At 37.3% G+C, this 22,434-nt stretch overlaps 1 protein-coding gene across 2 annotated transcripts; it reads left to right on the forward strand.

Annotated features, from left to right (window-relative positions):
* The first annotated feature begins 1,462 nt into the window (after window positions 1-1,462).
* On the forward strand, window positions 1,463-21,277 carry mcoln1a (mucolipin TRP cation channel 1a). Of its 2 annotated transcripts, XM_084401873.1 has the most exons (16): window positions 1,463-1,597; window positions 1,710-1,777; window positions 8,644-8,885; window positions 11,667-11,831; window positions 12,085-12,241; window positions 12,611-12,692; window positions 12,788-12,884; window positions 13,053-13,152; window positions 13,269-13,375; window positions 13,456-13,605; window positions 13,746-13,847; window positions 15,878-16,000; window positions 16,902-17,018; window positions 17,098-17,187; window positions 17,448-17,578; window positions 19,551-21,277. In XM_084401873.1, the coding sequence occupies exons 2-16, from the start codon at window positions 1,738-1,740 to the stop codon at window positions 19,585-19,587; spliced, it is 1,740 nt and encodes a 579-aa protein (XP_084257999.1). In that variant the 5' UTR covers window positions 1,463-1,597; window positions 1,710-1,737; the 3' UTR covers window positions 19,588-21,277. The 2 variants fall into 2 exon arrangements, with proteins under 2 accessions (XP_084257999.1, XP_084257998.1); XM_084401872.1 differs by having other exon boundaries at window positions 1,515-1,777.
* The last annotated feature ends 1,157 nt before the right edge of the window (window positions 21,278-22,434 follow it).

Consider the following 22,434-nt stretch of genomic DNA (forward strand, 5'->3'; position numbering starts at 1 on the left):
GTTAGACCACTGAGTGATCAGGAAATCTTGGCTTCTCTTAATACCGTGCTTAAGGAAACTGCTAAAGACTGGTGGCAAGCTGAGAGAAGGAAAGTAAATGGTTGGGGGCAATTCAAGGATATCTTCCTACAATCTTTTCTTAGCGAAGATTATGAAGATGTGGCGTCAAGACGGCTGGTGGAGAGAAAGCAAGGGCCCAAGGAGAGCATAAGAGACTTCGCATTTCATTATCGTGCTCTTTGTTTAAGATGGAGGAAGAATATGTCAGAGAAAGACATTGTACTGGCCATATTACGTAACTGCAACCTTAGTGTTGATACAAAATCACATATGTGGTATAATTCAGCTTCAGGATCCACAGCAGTGAGGAAGTGATCCAGTTTCAGGATCCGCAGCAATAAGCCACATGGCCTCTAAACTCACGTTCAGACAAGGGTCCAAACAGGCATGTGCGACAGAAAGACAAATCCCACAGAATTTGGGTTTTGATACCATTCTTTATTTAATGTTTTTGGGCAGAGTTGTGAGAGATCCCTACTCCCTTGGATGAAAAGCAACCCCACACATGGATTTTCTCAGGATGCTTTGCTATTGACATGACACAGGACTCACGGTAGCATTCACCTTTTCTTCTCCAGACAAAGAAGAAGTGGTTTAAGTGGCAAATGTCTTTGCTTCACTGTGTGTGCACATCCACCAGCTGCCTGAACTAGTGATGACACGATTCCATAGCTGACTCTTCAGGAGGAGACTGTCCTGGGGCTCGCTGGACACTCGGTTTACATCCTAAAGCCTTCTTCACTCCAGTTGAACCTCTCTCCTTGAAGAAAAAATATCAATGCAGCAATTCCCTTGCATGTGAGTCCATTTTGAAGCAACAATGGCTGCACTTCTTTGGAGTTGCTCAGAATAATAGAGAGATTTTACCTGACTAGTATTTTTTCACACTTTCCTCAGTGCTAAAAGATGATTACTGGAATGTCGTAAGCTGGTCATTTTGCGCCAGGACCAAAAAACGGGGAAAATTGTTTTTTTGTGAAAAAAGTTAAAATTTTTGGCCCATGAAACTTTTTGCAATTATTTGAAATGCATATGATCACTCTGTGCAATAGTCTAGAAACGTGAATCAACACCACAACAACTGAAGCAGCAAAACACAAAATTTATGTCACTGTCAATTCTTTTGGCCACAGATGTGCATGCATATAGCCTACATATATCATTCACCTCAGATAATAAATGAATTATGAATTATGTTTCAAACTGATTTTCAACTTCATCTATTTAATCATCTCAAAAAACATCAAAATGACCATGTTTTGCACATCATATGAATTTTTGGGGGGGTTTACTTATTTAAAATATGAAAAATTTAGATTCCAAACAATTTTTTAAAATTTTAGGCTAAAGAAAAATAAGAAGCTCAGAACTTATAAAACATAAGACATCTGTACACACACACAATGAAAGTTTTATGGCACCTCACCAGCGTCAGATTGTCACATGATGTTGTCACATGACCTCAAGCATCGGAAGTTCAGTCAGTGCTGCTGCTGCTCGCGACGCGAATCGCGAGTGTATGCTTGTAAAACATGAGGTAACCGGAGAAGAGCCCGTCACATAACTACAGAGGAACAAAAAAAAAAGCCTGTTGAACATATTCAGATCCTATTGTGCTGTGAATTAAACTGGGATTTTAATGCCGACAGCCTCTGCACGTGATTTTAACTCGCTGACATGGCCGCAATGGACGCGAATAAAGTCAACATTTCCTCCGGTGAGTGACCGGCTGTATAATGCGCTGTTTCAGTGCGTCAGTGAGGTGTTATATACAGCAAGAATGGATCTAGCCCTGAATTTGTATGAAGTAGTGTACTAAATAGTGAGTTTATTATTTGTATTTGTGTTGTGCGTGTGTAATGTATAGCCTATATGCTTTGCACAGAAGTACTTAAGATGCACAAGAATATCAAATGTCAAAGAAACACGAGTTTGTTTATCACGGTCACGAGCGCAGGATCACACTGTTAGTGCTGTTTTAGTCTATTTGACGTTTGTTGGAATATCTTGTGGTTTGGATGATTCACAAGGTCGGACAGACTGCTGTGTTAGTGGATAATTATTGTATGCGATGTATTTTCCACTTGCTTGTTTTCGTGTTTTCTTCCTCATTCGTGTTCCATTATTTCTGTAGTTACACAATAATACAGAGGCCTGATGTTGTGTTTATGGGGTCATAACAGAGTACATTTGCCACCTGTTTTCGTTTTCATTTTACTCAGTTTTTAATGACCATAAAAATCATCTGATCTGCTCAAGACTCAGTGATATGTCTTGGGAGTTGTGGATTGGAGGCGTATAGATCATTTTGAAACTGTTTTTATACCACAGCATTGTTGAGTTCTTCATTTTGATGGACTGACAGACGCTCAAAGGTCCTATTGCAATTTTTTTTTTTTTTATCCATTAAGTATAAAACATTCTGCCACAGTATTGGTTGGCAACCAAAATGTCAGGGCCAAGTAGTAGTTCAAGGTTTGTTGACCAAAATACTGTTCCATATCACTTTCCAGACTAATAATAACAGTGAATTTGAATGTTCTTACATAAGCATAAAATCAAAATGTTGTATTTGTTCCTAGTCTTATTGTGAAAGAGTCATATATGTGCATGTTTTTTCAAGGGATTTTTGTTGTTGTTGTAATCTTTAATTATTTATTATAGGAACTTTACAGTGTAACCCCCACTTTTCAACATCCAATCAATTCACAATGGATTAAAGCAAGTTCTACTACAGTTTTTTCCCTACCAATAATGGTTTTACTAAAAAATATGTAAAATACAAAAGCAAAATGGGTTGCTATGCTAACATCAATTCACATTGACTACAAAATTTGTAATCAGTTGCAAAAGGGTCTGTTCACACAGATCACCTTTTTGCATCCAAACCTACTGCTTGTTCATTGTAAAACATGCGCTAGATGGAGAAGTTTGATTTTATTTTATTTTTATTTTTATTTTTTCAATTAACTGCATGTTGCGTTTTTCCAACGCAAAAGCGCAGTCTTTGTAAATGTCTGTGGAAAAGTAGGCTAGTTCTACACACAAGAGACATATCTTTTATAATTTATTCATGTTTTTGTACTTAAACACCAAAACTGAAATGCAACGAGTCGCCTCACGATTTTTCTGCCAAACAAATTTAAATATTGCTATTCTAGCACAATTTTTGGTCACAGTAAAGTGTGTCCAGTCCACACAGCTGACATAGCTTTGCTCGTCCACACTGAAACTTAAATTTACTGTGCATGCGTAAAACATAATCAAAGCTCACTGAGATGATACCGAGAGACCAGACATAATAAACAAAATATTTTATAACAAAATATTCCACTACTTACTAGGCCGTACTCAATCGCTATTCCATGTACGCAATTGCCATCATGCTTTGCGGCCGGACAGCAATTGCAAGTACATTTTCTGTCATATTTGAAGGAATGTAATATGAAGATTGTTCTGTGAAAGTGAATAGCACACATGCCGGTCTAACCATAGATATCTATAAGTACAGTGTGTGCGTCACATGACTAAACATGCATCTTCGTTTTCATAGCGTGTCCGTCCACACTACAACGCAAAAACAACCTTTTTAAATGTATCCACTTTAAGGAGAATCTTCAGAATGCTCAGTCCATCTCAGTGGACTGATGTATTAATGTACACAGCCTTAAATGTCTCTCTTTCAATCAATGATTTCGGCCCTTCAGAACCATTCATTTCTTTTTCTGTTTTTGCCAAATATTTTCGGTTGCTGACATTTTTGTGCATGACATTTCAGTTCATGATTGTGTGTTGTTGTTTAACTTAGACATATAGATCTTTTATTTGGTTGCTTTGTTTTTGTGTGTAGTACATGGGTGGCCAAGGCAGAATGAAAAAAGTTGATGTCATGTGTGATAGGGTTATTATAACATGCTGATATTTATACTTATGACAGCGAGAGCGTGTGAGGAGCCAGTGTACACGTTCTTATAAAACATGCTGCAAAACAGGACGGATGAGATTTTTCTGTTTATTTTTCCCATTTGATTGACTCTATCGCTTGTAGACAAACACCAGCGCTCGTGAGCTATGTATGAAGGACTAAAAATGACAGAACGAAAAATAAATAAATAAATAAATAAAAGTAGAAATAAATAAATAAATGCAGAAATAATAGTGAAAATAAATACATTTTGGTAATATAAATGACTATTTCTGTATTTTTACATGTATTTATGTATTTATTTATTTATGCATTTCTATTTGTATTTATTTATGTATTTATACATTTATTTATATATTTATGTATTTATATATATATATTTATTTATATATTTATATATGTATTTATTTCTACATTTATTTATTCCTACATTTATTTATTTCTGTATTTCCACATTTCTACATTTATTTATTTCTGTATTTCCACATTTCTACATTTATTTTTCCCTTATTTCTACTTTTATTTATTTATTTATTTATTTATTTTTCGTTCTGTCATTTTTAGTCCTTCATAGTGAGCGGCTTCAGGCACTCTTGAATGTTGCAATTTTGCTGTCAAGATTGTTATCACTCCAATAGACTGCATCAAAAATCTTCCTGTTATACAGTAACAAAAATGTGATAAGGCAAGATTCCAGTGACTCGACTCTGACGGACGGACCGACACACAGATCTGCTGCTAGATGAACAATGATGGTTTTGATTAGAGAGAGCAATGGGAGCCAATAGGAAGAGTTGGATAAATACTCTTAGTCTCTCTTCAATTTTTGCTTAATCATGCAGTCACCTGCAGGTCAGATGTTCAAGAGAGCAAAGAAATAGGGAAATCTCAGTTGCTCAATGTGGACGTTACAGGAACATGGAAATTAGAGAAATATTATGAGTGCATTTAGTCCGCATATCTGTACTTTTCTGCGATGCAGTAATAAAACGGAGCTGTATGAAATTTCCCATTTGTCAGCACTGACACGCTGTGATCTTTGATCTCATTTGAGTGGCTGACCCACTTGCTTTTGCATTTCACTTTCCTTTCAGTCTAGATTAGGTGTTGTCACTCTGGATTGTGATTTATGTGGTATTAATGAGGCATGAAACAAGGTGTTCCGCCAATTTTCCGTTACATATGTAGGCATAAATGTGTGTAGTACATCTGAATAAATCCGAATCTTTTTTTGTCAAATCAACCTTGATTTAATTAAACAAATATATATGCAACACATTTAAGAGCAAAGCAAAAGCTGCTCATAATGCTCAATGCTGAAACCGGCTGAATAAGTTCTCCTTGCATTGTTTTTGCCAAAATAAAAGCACTTTGGTTATTATTATTATATTGTCATATATGTAATCACAATATTGTTTGCTAAATGGAGGTTATGCGCAACAAACTTCCGTATTCTGTAAAACGGGTTGCATCACTTGTGGTTCAGGTCTTTTGTATGTAGATATATGTAAATATAGAGCCATTTTACTCATGATACCTTCAAAGGAGCGAGCAAAGATGAGCATAACTTATGTTCATCACATGCATATCTAAAAGTGTTTTATTATTGTTCTTCTCACTAATATTTAGATATTAATATCGAATTAACCACCAACAAGAAAAAGAACTAGCTAGTTTAGCTGAAAAAGTTTGAAAAAGCGTCAGTAGTCGTAACTTTCTCCGACAAGCGGATGCGATAAGACCTGCATGGTTTCCTGTTTTGTCATGTGACGTTCGGCATAAAACTTATTGTGCAGCCCTACAAACAAGCACAGCAGACCTTTTTCTTTTTTCTTTTTTAGCAGATTTTAAATCACAAACACAATTTTTAGTAGAAAAGTCACAATTACATTTTTTTTTTTTTATAGTATAATAGTAATAATTCTCTCAATGATATTTGACCTGCCGTAATCTTGGTAGCTAGCTTGTAGTCATGTCGTTGAGATAACTGGTCATTGTGGTAGAGCTAATGTGGAAATTACACAGGACTGAATGAATTACTTAGTGACTGAATGAAATTCACAGAATTGCTCAAGAAAGAACATGCTTATATTTAAAGAATGAAAATTCTGTCTGAGAGCTGGATCACTCCTCCATAGGCTTCTATGGGATCGAAACTTGCCGGCCCAGAAAGTTAGAAAAGACAATGTTTAAAATAGTCCAAGTGACTACAGTGGCTCAACCATAAGTTTATCAAGCGACGAGAATACTTTTTGTGCGCAAAAACAAACAAAAATAACAACTGTATTCAACTATTCATTTTATTCTGTGTGGGCCTCTGAGTTCACGTAGTGTAACAGCACAGCGCTTCTGTGTTGTACGTCACATGCATCACACACATGACCAGTGTCGGCCAATAGTGAGCCTACGTGCTGACGTACAACCCAGAAGCGCTGCGCTGTTACACCACGTGAACTCGCTGGGCCGGCAAGTTTCGATCCCATAGAAGCCTATGGAGGAGTGATCCAGCTCTCAGATTTAATAAAAAATTAAATCTTAATTTGTGTTCCGAAGATGAACGAAAGTCTTACGGGGTTGGAACAACATGAGGGTGAGTGATTACTGACAGAATTTTCATTTTTGGGTGAACTAATAACCCTTTAAGCCACCATTTCAAAAAGTCATATTTACTGTAGTTTCACACATAAAAAATGCTTTTGGGAAATGCTTAGTCAGTGATTTTTAAAAAGTGATGTGGAAAAAGAAAGGAAAGAAGGAGCAAAGCAAAGACTATGCTTACAGAACAGCAGTACAGGAAGTGCATCAGCAAGATTGACACTTTTTCGTTGTGAGAAATGAAGATAAAAAGATTTGAGGCCACACACAGAGACAAAATCCAACATTTATTCACAAACCAGCCAGACTACTCGAAAGACGTGTCCTTGACAAGCTAACCAGCCTTAAGGCCCTTTCACATGACTTGCACCACCATGCGATGGAGTGAAACATCGAGATTTGCTGCCTGCAAGTAAAGCGTTGTAAGGGCAGTGCACAGAAGTCATAGGATAAAGTCAAGTCATACAGAAAGTAAGTTTTGGTGTTTGTGTTCCCCTTTCACTTCCCCGTTACCTGGCACTATCCATGATATTATGTGAAACGCTTTTCATGTAGATGTCAAAGCGGTGCTTGACGCTTGCATTGAGTGCTATGATGAAGCCTTAACACTAGTCTGTTGTCTCATAGATCAAATTCACGCCAACACAACACAAGTCTTTGGCAAAGCACCCAACCACCCATTCCTCAAGTGTTCACACGTCACTTTGAACAAGAGAACACGCGTCAGATATCAAGTTTCGGATTGTGCATGTAGCCTGTGAACTCCCACGTTGAATTTGGGTCTCAAGAATGTTGTGTTATTTGTATATATGGTATATTATTTGTTGTTTGCTTGTGTGTACTAGTGATAGGTGATATAATGCGAGTATTACAGGGAATTAAGCTGCATTTTCTAAATTCTGAGTGGCAGTTGAGAGTTTGAGAGTTACCATGACGACTGTGGCTCATCCTCAGACAACACAGAGCTTGAATAAAAACTCCTAACTCTTGTCTTTCTATCTTATTTAATGCTATAGGTTAGTAAAAATGATCAAATTTCAAGTTTTAACTTGAAATAAAAGCTTTTTTTCAAGTGAATGTTAATTTTTTATTAATAATTTTAGTATAGTTATGTCATCGAGAAGTCTGTTAGTGTATCATTTACCTGAGAAACCTACCTGAGATCAAATGTATAATAAATGTATTCAGAGTTAAGAATACTGTATTTTCTTCATTGTTTTGAACACTGTTTAACGTTAAATAAAGACAACACAGAGGACCACTTGAAAAACACCGAACTCTTGTCTCTCTCACTCTCATTTAATATTAAAAGACAATTCTCATCTGTTGAATGGACCTGCAACATATATAAGCTGTCTCTGACTTACTGAAGTAACGTTAGACTGAGGTTCACGTCAAGGCTCTAGTTGAGGCCATCTTCTCTTTCAATTGTCTTTTATTTTACTCTTTGAATAAAGTTCACCACTGTGTCCTGGTGATCCAAGTATGAACTTTGTTTCAAATTCAGTTAACTTAACTAGTTCTGTTTAATTCACTGTATGTATTACGCAAGACACTTTTGTTCTCCAAGGCTGCATTTATTTGATCAAAATACAGTAAAAACTTAAATATTGTGAAATATTATTACAATTTAAAATAAATGTTTTTTTATTTTAATGTTTTAAAAAAAAAATGTTTTCAGCATCAGTACTCCAGTTTTCAGTGTCACATGATCCTTCAGAAATCAATAGTTTCGTATTATTATCACAGTTGAAAATAGTTGTGCTGCTTTATAATTTTGTGCAAACCGTGATAAATTTCATTCAGGATTTATTTGAAATAGAAATCTTTTGTATCATTATAAATGTGTTTACTGTCACTTTTGATCAATTTAATGCATGCATCCTTGCTGAATAAAAGTATTAATGTATTTATGTTATTTTTATAGTCGTATTGACCCCAAACTTTTGAGGGTCGGTAGTGTGTGTAACGTTAAATGTAATCATAAGAATAACAGTGGTTTCAAGCAAAAAGACCATTTACTTTGTGATTTGTCCAACTAATGCTGTCTGTCTCTTTTTCAGAAGAGGATAGGCTAACGTTTCCGGTGACTCACTATGGTTCGAATGACTGCAGGGATGAGTATTGTAACCCCAGGCCGACTCCGCTAACAGATGGCTGGATAGGTGCTGGTGAAGAAGAGGAAGCGTTGCGCAGGAAGTTAAAATATTTCTTTATGAGTCCTTGTGAAAAGTACCAAGCCAAAGGCAGAAAACCTTTTAAACTGGGTCTGCAAATGCTGAAGGTTCTTATAGTAACTATACAGGTATTTATTTATTCTTAGATTTTCTTTCTAGTGTTGTTCTCTTTCTAGGGCTTGTATACTCAACCCACTTATTAAAGACAGTTGTGCAGCTCAAAGTCTCAGTTTTACCCCCAAATTATTCTTTAACCACTGTGATATATATATATATATATATACACATACAAAAGCAACACTTTTGTTTTTGCCCCCATTTTTCATGAGCTGAACTCAAAGATCTAAGACTTTTTCTATGTACACAAAAGGCCTATTTCTCTCAAATATTGTTCACAAATCTGTCTAAATCTGTGTTAGTGAGCACTTCTCCTTTGCCGAGATAATCCATCCACCTCACAGGTGTGGCATATCAAGATGATGATTAGACAGTATGATTATTGCACAGGTGTGCCTTAGGCTGGCCCCAATAAAAGGCCACTCTAAAATGTGCAGTTTTACTGTACTGAAGTAAATAAAAAAATTAAAATAAAAAAAAGGTTTTTGATTGAGGCCTGTGGAATGTTGGTCCACTCCTCTTCAATGGCTGTGCAAAGTTGCTAGATATTGGCAGGACCTGGAACACGCTGTCGTATACGCCGATCCAGAGCATCCCAAACACATTCATTCATGCTGACTGCAGGAATGTCCACCAGAGCTGTTGCCCGTGAATTGAATGTTCATTTCTCTACCATAAGCCGCCTTCAAAGGCGTTTCAGAGAATTTGGCAGTACATCCAACCAGCCTCACAACCGCAGACCACATGTAACCACACCAGCCCAGGACCTCCACATCCAGCATCTTCACCTCCAAGATCATCTGAGACCAGCCATCCGGACAGCTGCTGCAACAATCGGTTTGCATAACCAAAGAATTTCTGCACAAACTATCAGAAACCGTCTCAGGGAAGCTCATCTGCATGCTCTTCGTCCTCATCGGGGTCTCGACCTGACTGCAGTTTGTAGTCGTAACTGACTTGAGTGGGCAAATGTTCTCATTCGATGGCGTCTGGCACTTTGGAGAGGTGTTCTCTTCACGGATGAATCCCGGTTTTCAGTACAGGGCAGATGGAAGACAACGTGTATGGCGTCGTGTGGGTGAGCGGTTTGCTGATGTCAACGTTTGGATCGAGTGGCCCATGATGGCGGTGGGGTTATGGTATGAACAGGCGTATGTTATGGACAACGAACACAGGTACCGTGACGAGATCCTGAGGCCCATTGTTGTGCCATTCATCCACGACCATCACCTCATGTTGCAGCATGATAATGCACGGCCCCATGTTGCAAGGATCTGTACACAATTCGCCTTTGGCTAAGCCACACCCTAGAATGTAGATTGACCAATCACAGCGCAGCCAAGAACGAGCTCCCACAGAGGTCCGACACTTTTTCACAGCGCTCCATTGACTTTAACACAGGCATCTCATATTTTTGGTCTTGGCAGGCTATTACCGTCGTAGTTTTATCAAAAATATGGTTAAACGTTGTGCCTGGGGCATTTGTAACACAGATACGCGTTTCCCAGAGAGGTTTGAGGGGGGTGTCCGTTTTTTTCCCTTCCCAAAACCGAAGTCAAATCCTGACAAGTGTCGTCTTTGGATTAAACTGTGTGGACGTCCTCACAGTCAGCTAAACCCCTCAAGGATCAACAAGTACACTTTTGTGGTAAATTTTGCTTTTAACCTTACTGTGAAGTTATACTAGTTAGACAGTTTTATGCTGTTTTAGGTTATGATTTCGGTTCTCTACCCTAATTAATGAAGAATCAAGGTGCTAGCAAGCAAGCTTAGCGATAGTTTAGTTATCACGTAAGTCAGGATTGTATGTTTTGACTAGCGGCTGGATGTTAGCTAACTTTGTTATTCAAGATACAAACACCTAACGTTAATGTTACAGACACGCTGTTGTGGTAGTTTTGAAGGTGACTAACGTTACCGCCACCGTGTTGCCCAGATGAAGCTGTCGGACGAAGCAACAGTAACTAAGAGGGGCGGGGCTTAGCCAAAGGTGAATTCCTGGAAGCTGAAAACATCCCAGTTCTTGCATGGCCAGAATACTCACCGGACATGTCACCCATTGAGCATGTTTAGGATTCTCTGGATCGGCGTATACGACAGCGTGTTCTAGGTCCTGCCAATATCCAGCAACTTCGCACAGCCATTGAAGAGGAGTGGACCAACATTCCACAGGCCACAATCAACAACCCCCCCCCCAATACAGTAAAACTGCACATTTTAGAGTGGCCTTTTATTGGGGCCAGCCTAAGGCACACCTGTGCAATAATCATGCTGTCTAATCAGCATCTTGATATGCCACACCTGTGAGGTGGATGGATTATCTCGGCAAAGGAGAAGTGCTCACTAACACCGATTTAGACAGATTTGTGAACAATATTTGAGAGAAATAGGCCTTTTGTGTACATAGAAAAAGTATTAGATCTTTGAGTTAAGCTCATGAAAAATTAGGGCAAAAAGAAAAGTGTTTTTGTTCTGTGTGTGTATATGTGTGTATACTGTGTGTGTATGTATATATATATATATATATATATATATATATATGTATATATATGTATATATGTGTGTGTGTGTGTGTGTGTGTGTGTGTATATATATATATATATATATATGTATATATATATATATATATATATATATATGTATGTGTGTGTATATATATTATATTATTTTTACTCACATTTGCCATTTAGCAATTACTTCATACAAATTATTTATTTATTTTTGCTTTGCACAAATAAAGCAAAAATTTGAACAAATAACAAATATTATTTTTGCTTTGTCATGATCTCCAGCTGGTACTTTTTGGCTTAAGCAACGAGATGGCGGTGACGTTTAAAGAGGAAAACACAGCCTCGTTTAAACACCTCTTTCTCAAAGACTACGCTGACTCAGATGACGCGCTTGCTGTTTACACACAGAGTGATGTTTATGATCATATGTATTACACAATAGAACAGGTAATTTTGACAATGACGCATACACTAACTCTCATTCATATGGTGCCTTTTTCACTGTAATTATCTCGTAATCATTACTATGAAACTAATGAATACATTTTGAGGGGATATATTTGGGCAGCGAGATCAGTGAAGTCATAACACAATTTTGTTTTCTGAATTTATGTTTTTAGGACAAAATATATTCCATAGCTGATGGTCATGTTTATTTGAAACGCCTTATTTAACGGCCTTTTTTTCACTTGTATTTCAGTACCTGGCTTTGCCGAAGACGACAGTGGGCCGCTATGCATATGTGTACAATGTCGGTGTGAACGGTAGTGCTCTTTCTCTGTGTCAGCAGTATTATAAAAAAGGCCAGATTGACCCAGCTAACGACACCTTCAACATCGATCCGCATGTGGTCACAGGTGACGAGTTTTCGGCCTCTTTTACCTCAATTGTTCAATCATTGTTTAATGTGAGAAATATACCTGTCCAGGTGTGTATAGGATCAAGGCAGATACTTAATGAACTTGCAATATTAGTTATTAGTATAACAAGCAACACTTATAAATAAATTTTTTGGTTTGTTTATTAGTACTGATTAAAACTTGATAAAACTAAAAGACCATGTCATTTCCTATTTTGCACATTGTTGTTACTTGCAGTTCCTTGTTACACTGCAAGTGCACCACAGGAATCACTTTCTCATGTATTCTAAAATAAATCATCGGATGACCCTGTCGGCCACTGAGGCTGGTTTAGGAGGTAAAGAATTTCTCTCTTCCTCTCTGTAGACTGTGTGGGCGTAAACCCTTTGGCCACTCCCACAGCAGGTCTGGGCCGCGATTACAGGAACTTCACCCTTAAGTTTCACAAGTAAGTTAAACTGGATTTTTTAAAGTGTTTTCTGCTCAGAAATTTCCATTAATGAATGATCTAAAACTGTAATATCAACACACACTCTCTTTCAGGCTCATTAATGTCACCATACAGTTCCAGCTAAAGGCTATAAATCTTCAGACCATCATCCACAATGAAATTCCCGACTGTTACACTTTCTTCATCACAGTGAGCACATGAAATGTTACTTTAACCCAATAAAAAAGACTGTTATTTTAAAAGAGCTATTAATATACTATGTATGTATGTATGTATGTATGTAAACTAATAACAATGCTATGTTCCTATATATAGTTGTATTATTTACTGTATATAATGTTATTCATTTATGCTCAGATTCTGCTGGATAACAAAGCCCACAGTGGTAAAGTTAAGATCAGTCTTGATAATCAGGCCTCCATAAAGGAATGTAGAGACCCAAGTGTGTCTGGACACGGTAAGATTCAACTACCTCATTCACTTCACTTTTCAGATACATTTTTTGGGATTTGCACATTTTTTACATTGTGGATAATCATAATGCTTGTTCTCATGCTATCTCTCTGTCTCCAGCTGATAGTTATGCTCGTGTGTGGTTTGATGTGGCGGTTGCAGTGGTGTGTATTCTCTCTCTGCTCCTCTGTGGTCGCTCTATCATCAGAGGAATCATTCTTCAAAATGTAAGATATTGTATCAAACAAATCCACATTAATATGCCAAAGATCACTTAGTGAATCCTGTTCTAACGTTCTCTCTTCAGGAGTTTGTAAAGTACTTTAGGAATTATCTGAAGCGTGATGTCTGTTGGGGAGACCGAATGGAGTTCATTAACGGATGGTATATTCTGCTCATCATTAGCGACATGCTCACGATCACAGGCTCCATGATTAAGATCGGCATTGAGCGAAAGGTCAGTCAGAGCTGATGAGCATCAGCTTCAGAAAATGGATATTCTGAAAACTTTATGTACATTGATGTGAACAAAGAACCATTGCATTAGGTCACCACAATCAGCACAGACACTTCATGATACTTTGTTTCAACCCTCAGAACCTCTCATCGTACGATGAGTGTGGGATCCTTTTGGGCACCTCGACGTTATTGGTTTGGGTTGGAGTTATTCGCTACCTCACCTTCTTTCAGAAGTACAATGTGAGAGACAAACACACCCACACACCAATGTACATGCATTTAGTTTTCCTTGATCTTTACAGTAAAAAGACTATTATTTAAAAAAAAATAAGTTTTTTTGGAAAAGTATAATAAATTGAAAACCAATTATTTTAAATTGTAATAATATATCACAATATAAAAAAAAAATCTGTATTTTTTGATCAAATAAATGCAGGCTTGATGAGCAGAAGAAACTTCTTTCAAAAACATTAAAAATAGTAATGTTTCCAAACTTTTGGCCTGTACTATATATATATATATATATATATATATATATATATATACACACAGTGGTGGTCAAAATTGATGGCACCCCTGATAAATATGATTAAAAAATGGCTGTAAAAAATAAATCTGCATTGTTTATCCTTTTGATCTTTCCTTCAAAAAATTCACAAAAATCTAACCTTTCATTGAAGTAAAAGAATTGAAAGTGGGGGGTAAATTACATTATGAAATAAATGTTTTTCTCCAAAACACGTCGGCCACAATTGTTGCCACCCCTAGAATTTTTTTTATGAGAAAATTATCTCTGAAGTATATTCCCATTAATATTTACCTTTTTTAGCACACCAGGGTGACTAGGAACATGAAACTGTCCAGCTATGACTTCTTGTTTCACAGGAGTTTAAATATGAGGAAACACAAAGGCCAAATCCCCTTAATCATCCATCACAATGAGTAAAACCAAATAATATAGTTCTGATGTGCAGCAAAAGATTGTTGAGCTTCACAAAATAGAAAGTGACTGTAAGAAAATAGCTAAAGAATTGAAAATCCCCATTTTGACCATCAGGGCAATAATTAAGAAGCTATAATCAACTAAAGATGTTACGAATCTGCCTGGAAGTGTGTCTATATTGTCTTAATGGACGGTGAGGAGGAAAGTTTGAGTGGCCAAAGACTCTCCAAGGATCACAGATGGAGAATTGCAGAGATTACTTGAGTCTTGGGGGTCAGAAAGCCACAAAAAAAAGTATCAAACAACCCCTACATCCCCACATGTTGTTTGGGAGGGTTTCAAGAAAAATCCTCATCGCTCCTCCAAAAACAAACTCCAGCATATTCAGTGGTCAGACACGACTGGATCTTCAAAAGGGACTGGATTCTATGGTCAGATGAAACAAAAAAAAGGGCTTTTTGGCAGCAAACCCAGCAGATGTGTGTGGTGCAAACAGTGATGAAGAGTCCCCCATGCCTACGGTTAAATATACTGCTGGATCTTATATGTTGTGGGCCTATTTATTTGCTGGAGGTCCTGGACATCTTGTTCAGATACATGGTATTATGGATTCTAGCAAATACCAACAGATAAAAAATCAAAACCTGACGGCCTCTGCTAGAAATCTTATAATGGGCCGTGGTTGGATCTTCCATCAGGACAACGGTCCAAAACAAACATCAAAATCAACACAAAAATGGGTAACTGAGCACAAAATGAAGCTTCTGCCATGACCGTCCCAGTTCCCTGACCTGATGAGTGGAGTGAACTGAAGAGAAGAAGCACCAACATGGATCTGGGAATCTGAAGGATCTGGAGAGATTCTGTATGGAGGAATGGTCTCTGATCTCTTGTCAGGTGTTCTCCAAACTCATCAGGCATTATAGGAGAAAACTCAGATCTGTTATCTTGGCAAAAGGAGGTTGCAAAAAGTATTTAATAACAGGGTGCCAACAATTATGGCCAGCGTGTTTTGGAGACAAACATTTATTTTATAATGTGATTTACCCCCCACTTTCAATTATTTTACTTCAATGAAAGGTTAGATTTTTGTGAATTTTTTAAACAATGCAGATTTATTTTTTACAGCCATTTTTTATCATATTTATCAGGGGTGCCATCAATATATATATATATATTTCAGTTTATTCCAATTATAATTTTTTTTGTTGCATTTTTCATTCACCTGAAATTTGACCAAATCTCTTGAGAAGATGTGCTTGTGAAACAATTGAGATGTTTCTTAGGATGTGGAATTTGTTTACTATATAGTGTTTTCCTTTCTTAGATTCTCATTGTCACATTACGAGCTGCATTCCCTAATGTGATCCGTTTCTGTTGCTGTGTGGCGGTGATCTACCTCGGGTATTGCTTCTGTGGGTGGATTGTGCTGGGACCCTATCATGTTAAGGTATACAACTTAAGTCTGACAGTCTGTGATTGACACAAGCTTATTAAGCATAATTAATTCAAAATAATTTAATGTGGTATTACATGGAAAATGTTCAGAAAGATGACATTCACATATATATGTATATATGTGTGTGTGTGTGTATTATTTTTTTTACTTAGCAACAATCAGTAATTTTTACCTTTTTGACCTTATTATTTTGTTTAGGAATATGACAATTGGTTTGGTTTAATTTATGCTGTAATGTAATAAAAGTCCAAAAGAGAGAATGTTTTTCAGAAACCGTAAAAAGGTTTATAGTGCACATACTGTTTAAAAGTTTGGAGGCACTGTGCGTTCACACTGCAAAATTCGCTCTCGCCACCCTGCCAACGACGCCGTAGAAAGATTCGTGGACGCTCTGACGTAGATCGAATGCTTGGTCTTTTTTTTTTTACTTTATTTAAAGGGGCCGCAAAGCAAACAAGCATGTTGATCGTTATTTGTGCATACAAAAATAGTTTCTGCAAAAATATTAAGCAGCACAATGTTTTTAACATTGATGATGATGATGATAATAATAATAATACATTTCTTGAGCATCAAATCAGCATATTAGAATGATTTCCGAAGGATCATGTGACACTGAAGACTGGAGTAATGATGCTGAAAATTCAGCTTTACATCACAGGCAGAAATTACAGTTAAAACATTCAAATTGAAAACAATAATTTAAAATGGTAAGAATATTTCACAATATTATTGTTTTTACTGTATTTTTTTATCAGATAAATGCATTGTAAGGTGAAGAAACTTTTGAATGGTAGTGTATATGATGTACGTACATAAGGAAATGTACACGTGTCATCTCTCTCATTATCAATGATATGTGGTGTTTATAGTTTTTGTTTTCTTTCCTCAGTTCCGCTCTCTCTCGCTGGTGTCAGAGTGTCTTTTCTCTCTGATTAATGGAGATGACATGTTTGTGACCTTCAGTGGCATGCAAGAGAGCAGTTTGCTAGTCTGGGTCTTCAGTCAGGTGAGTTTAACCCTCACACAAGTACATACATTACAAATGCTACAGAATTCAGAGCACTAAAGACACTGTTCTTTTGCAGGTTTACCTTTACACATTCATCTCTCTGTTCATTTACATGGTGCTCTCTCTCTTTATCGCTCTCATCACTGGAGCTTACGAGACCATCAAGGTAAGAGTGAGAGAATGAGGTTGATAAAGAGATATAAATGAAAAACTTGTTTTTGTTCCTGATATCCTCACAACACGCACATGCACAAACATGAATATCTTTATAGGGAAACTCTCATTTTAAAACTTTTTAATCCATTTTAATCATATTCAAGTGTCATTTTTCTTGTAAATTATAAGTTGTTTTTCCTAATTAAGGTGACACAGACAGTTATATATAGCTTGATTATGGTAATGTGATATCCTGTCATTTCCATTCAGCATCAAACTCAGGAGCAGCACCATATCACTGACCTGCACGCGTTCATCGCTGAGTGCACTGACACACCCTGCTCTGGAAAGTTTCGCGGGATCGAGACCTCGCCCTGCTCGTTCTTCTGCTGCTGTGACAGGTGCGTCACTATAGAAACAATGAAAATGCCTCTTAAGTTCGGCATGAAACGGAAGTCTTTTCTTCCCTATTCTGACGTATATCCAAGTGAAAATGTGTGTCCATGGGGAATCGATTGGATGGTTGTGGTTTGCTATCGGTGGGTCTCCTGTGAGTGACAGGTTGTCCCGCCCTCGTACCAGTAAACATGTCATCAGAGAAGAGATGTCACTGCAAGTTATTTTAATTAAAGGCAGGATTACGAGGGCACGTGAATTAAAAAAATATATGATGTGCATGAATAAATCATTTGCAATATTTCATATAAAACAAGAATTATCCATTTTTATTTCATGGTGACTTTAATATCAGAAATCACGAAGTAGTGCCACTAATTATCTCAAATTTATTGCATACTGTCACAATAAAAATAATTAGAATACTGTAGAGAAGGGCAGACATAATTACAGTTGCACACACAAATACATTGATGCTTAAAAGAGATACTAATTCTTAAAGGTAATGTTTATAATTTCCACTTTTGTTATTGTAGAAAAAGTAGATTTGACTGCCCACTTTCTGGACCTGGTAATCTGTCCAACATGTTAAAAAAATGAGGGCCTAACTCGCCGACGCACTATGGTCCAAGGTTAAGGTTTACTTACAGGAGGTGTTCCAATACACAGTGCAATCCGTATTTACAGTGATGACTATTTACAAAAAAAAGAGAACCCGCCGCCAAGTAACAAAAACTTGGAAAACAAACAAATAAAATAGCAAAAATGTTTGTAAAAATTTGACTTCATAATGTTTAATCGATGTCATAATAATTGGATTGTCCTGTGAAAACGACAGACTTCTCTGTGATGATGTATGCAGGAGTTCTCCAATCATTTAGCCCATTTAAACCAGTGGATCTCAACCTGTCATTATCCACAACAATATGATTTCCACAATAATATAAACATTTCTACCATATAATTAGAGCTTGGCATAATAAGAAAGATATATATTCATTAAAAAACAAAAACAAATGCAGAGTAGTATCTTGATTTATTATTTTATTTTTTTAAAGGTGCTCTAAGCGATGTTGGGTGACGTCACTTCTTGTTGACGTTCGAAGTATTGTCAAACATCCCGTCCCCTCCCCCTCCCTTCCGTGCTTCTTGAAACAGAAACGGAAACTTTTCCGATGTAAATTCGGGACTTTGCGCGTTCCTTCTCCTTTTCCCTCTTCTTTGCTATTTGTTCATCGGAACGTCGTCTCTTTGGTCGTGTGTCGGCCATATCAAAATTCAAGGGAATATAATTCTGACGTTAGTCGTTTTCGTTGTCTAGGACATCTCTCCTCTAGCTTACTTCTCTCTTCATGCTTCTCTCTCCTCCACTCCCCACTAACCCCCCATTCTTGTCGGTTATTGGCTGGAACACTGTTTGTTATGTTTCGTGGTCCAGGTTTGGCCAGTTTGTTTTTGTTGCTGTTTGTGGAGCCTGGGCTGTCTACAGAGACCGCGTTTTTTTACAGTGTGTTTAGGGGACAGGCAGCTAGCGAATAGTGAGGAGATGCTTGCTGGATGTGACGAAAAATGTTTAGGCCTAAAAAACGCATGACATCACTTTGAGCACCTTTAATAGTTGTTTTAGCTTATTTTAATGCTTGTTTTGTCTTAATTCAAACCATTTTATTTTTAAGGCATCTCGAGTCCCCCTAGTTGAGAGCTTCTGATTTAAACCCAGTCTCTACAAACTCTTTCATCTGCCTCCACTTTTGAGTGCAACAGCCGATGCAAAGAACTGCATTTTCACTTTTTAAACATTCTGTTGTACTTGGATGTACGTCACAGTATAAAAGAAAAGTTTAGTTTTATCATGACTTTACACTGGGGTATTAGAAAATATTTGAACATAAAAGTATTTCAACAACAAAAAATGACATACTTCACTTTTTAATATAACTGAATGCTGTAATTGTGTCTGTTGGTGTAACCCTGCAGAACCACCACATATGAGGACGTCCTCCTTGTGAACTAGTGAAGTCATGGGTCTTGAGGCCTGACTGCACCTCCCTCTGCTGGTCACACTGGGCTAGAGCAACAGGACAGAAGCCAGTAAAAAGCTCCAGACAAAATACTCAAGTCACAGTCGCTTCACTTTGGACCTGAAGTGGAGAAGAGCATAAACTGTAGTTTTACCTCACCTTGTTTTCAGTTATAACTTAATTCTGGAGGTTGCCAAATGCAGCCAAGTACCCTCTCTTAGTCTATCCCGATTAAAACACTTGGAAGGTTTGAATCGAAAGACTATTAGACGTGCACGTGCAGGCGATATGTACAGTAATCACTCCCTGAATGTTGATCCCACATGTTGGTTCAGTGCACGTGCTGTGGTGCGCAAGTGGGTCACCAGTCGCCAATACCGAGAGACATAGTGGCGTGTGTGTGACGGTGGTCAATGATTCATAACTATTGAGTGATTCATATAACCTCTAGTCACGTGTAATGTCTGCATCAGAAGATGTTTCTAAAGGAGACTGAACTGGCAGGCACAAGCGTTTAGCAGATGTTAACCTCACAAGATGAGGAGACCGTGAGATTAAACATAACAAGCTTTGGTAAAGTTGGCTCTTATTCCGCACTTAGAGCAGAAACAGCACTCCCTGGTGCTTAAAGTCACCTACACTTACCCATGACAAAAATACATGCTCTGCTAGTATGAATTCATGCTCAGAATGCCTCAAAAACCTTGGCCTTAACACTCTCCTGATGTGTATAGATGGCTATAATACCTCATTGTTGGATTAGATGTTGAATAGGACGATTCATCAGCTTTTTTGAGCTTTTGATACACAAATTCAACAACAATGACACACTGATACATTGTTTCATATGCAGACCGAACCAAATCACTCCGTTTGCAAGTGAAATTATATTAGACAGCCTTACCCTTGCTGATCTAGTACTTTATAGGGAAAGACAGACTTTTACAGCTCTCCTCCATCAGCTTTGTTTTAAATCAGAGGCCTTAAAGAAGATTTCCGTCAGGACACAGTGTTCTGTTACCATGGTGACATTAAAACAATATAACCCATCCAAAATGCCCTTTTTACCTTCTCCATTATACTTGGCTTATAAGAGAAGCAAGTATAAATATTTAAATTCTGGGGCCTGTGCAAGCCGTTTACTCAAGTACTCAATAAGTGGGACCAGTCATATGATTTTGACGTCAGTCAACAGCTTTTTGGTCATACTACATGTTTTCCTTGTTTTATTTTCATTATCCTGTATGATTTTAATTAGTAATTCAATCAATTGCGTTGACTCTGTTGCCTTTCTGTTTTAAATTAATTTAAAGCGCACAATTTACTAACATGTGAAGCTGCACCAAGTGGTGATGTTGTAGATGTGTACCTGAAGTATTTCATATTTCATTTTACCCTGCTTATTGTTTGATTATTATTGTGATTTTTTTTGTGATGGTTTGGAATGGACAACTTGTGCAAATACTTCGCCATTTTGCTGTCAAAAACATGCATTTTAGCTAAAATGATGTAGAAGAATCTACTGACCTTCAAACTGGAGGATTTTCATTTCCTGTTTTTTTCAAATACTTGTATAAGTGTCATTGCACATTTTTTTTTCCTGAACTTTGTTCTTGACAGGGTTATATGTGTTATTTTAATGTTCATATGTATATGTTCAATACAGAGATTTTCTAAAGTCTGTTTAACAGTCACTTTTTTCCTTTTTGCTGTTGTTCTACACATTAACCATCTAAACATCATTTATTGCCATACCATATGACCACCACTAGATGGTATAATGAGAGCATTTCCTCGCCACAAATCTGAACCCTTTCAAATTTAAGGTAGTGTCTGTGGCACCTAAATTGCGCAAGTAAAATATTCGAATAGGCATGTTTGAATAGCTGGACTAAGCAGGTGCACTAGCCAGTGTACGTTGTTTGAGGTGACTATCTGAAACCACTGAAAGAGATTACACACACTGTTCAAACAGAGCAAACTCCATCAGATGCTGATCTAAGACCTGTGGCCATTGATAACAAGAGAACCGTTCTACGAAGGCCTGCTTTACTATTCTGTGAATATGAGCCACACCCAGCTATTCAAACACAATGACTTAACAGGAAGAGATTTCATTTCACCACATCAGTAAGTCCATTGTGATGGTCTTGCAGCAGTAAAACAAGAAAGATAATCTTCTGAGACTTAAAACTTAATTCGTCTAATCCAAAATCATTTCCGTGATGCTTAATGCACTCAGATGCACTCACAATATCCACGTTCTCAGTTAACCGTAGGGGCGAGGATAGCAATTGCCAGACTTATGCTGCCAATTACTGTAAGGAGGTGCAGTGATGTTGGTGCTAATATTGGCTTCACCCATAGATTCAGAACAGCGTATTAAAGACAAAGCAGATCCTAAATAAAACCAGTTTAGACAAGAAGAGCAATGTACAGCGCACAGCTGCAGGCCTGTGAGAATCACTCTTTTACAAAGCTTCCTTTTGAGATGCACACTATTCACACTAAAATGTGTTTTGTCTATTTTTTCTCCCTCTTATGTACGTACACAAAATCAAGTGTTGCTCGTCCATCAATGAACCTTTCTTTGTCTAACAGGATGAAGTTTGCTGTCATGCTGATTTTTTTCTCTCTCTCTGCCTGAATGCTAATTTAAGGCCATGAATACGCCGTTTGTTTTTTAAGAAAAATACAATTTCATAAGGGTGTGAAATTACTCCACATAATTTCCTGAAGGACACTTTCAAGTCTTTTTTTTAAACTTGAAACTACTTGATTTTTTTTCTACACTTGAACAGAGATTAGAGCAACAACAACCAATATTAATTAACAACGTT

The sequence above is a fragment of the Rutilus rutilus genome (genome assembly GCF_951802725.1).
Source record: "Rutilus rutilus genome assembly, chromosome: 2".
In the NCBI taxonomy this organism is placed as follows: Eukaryota; Metazoa; Chordata; class Actinopteri; order Cypriniformes; family Leuciscidae; genus Rutilus; species Rutilus rutilus.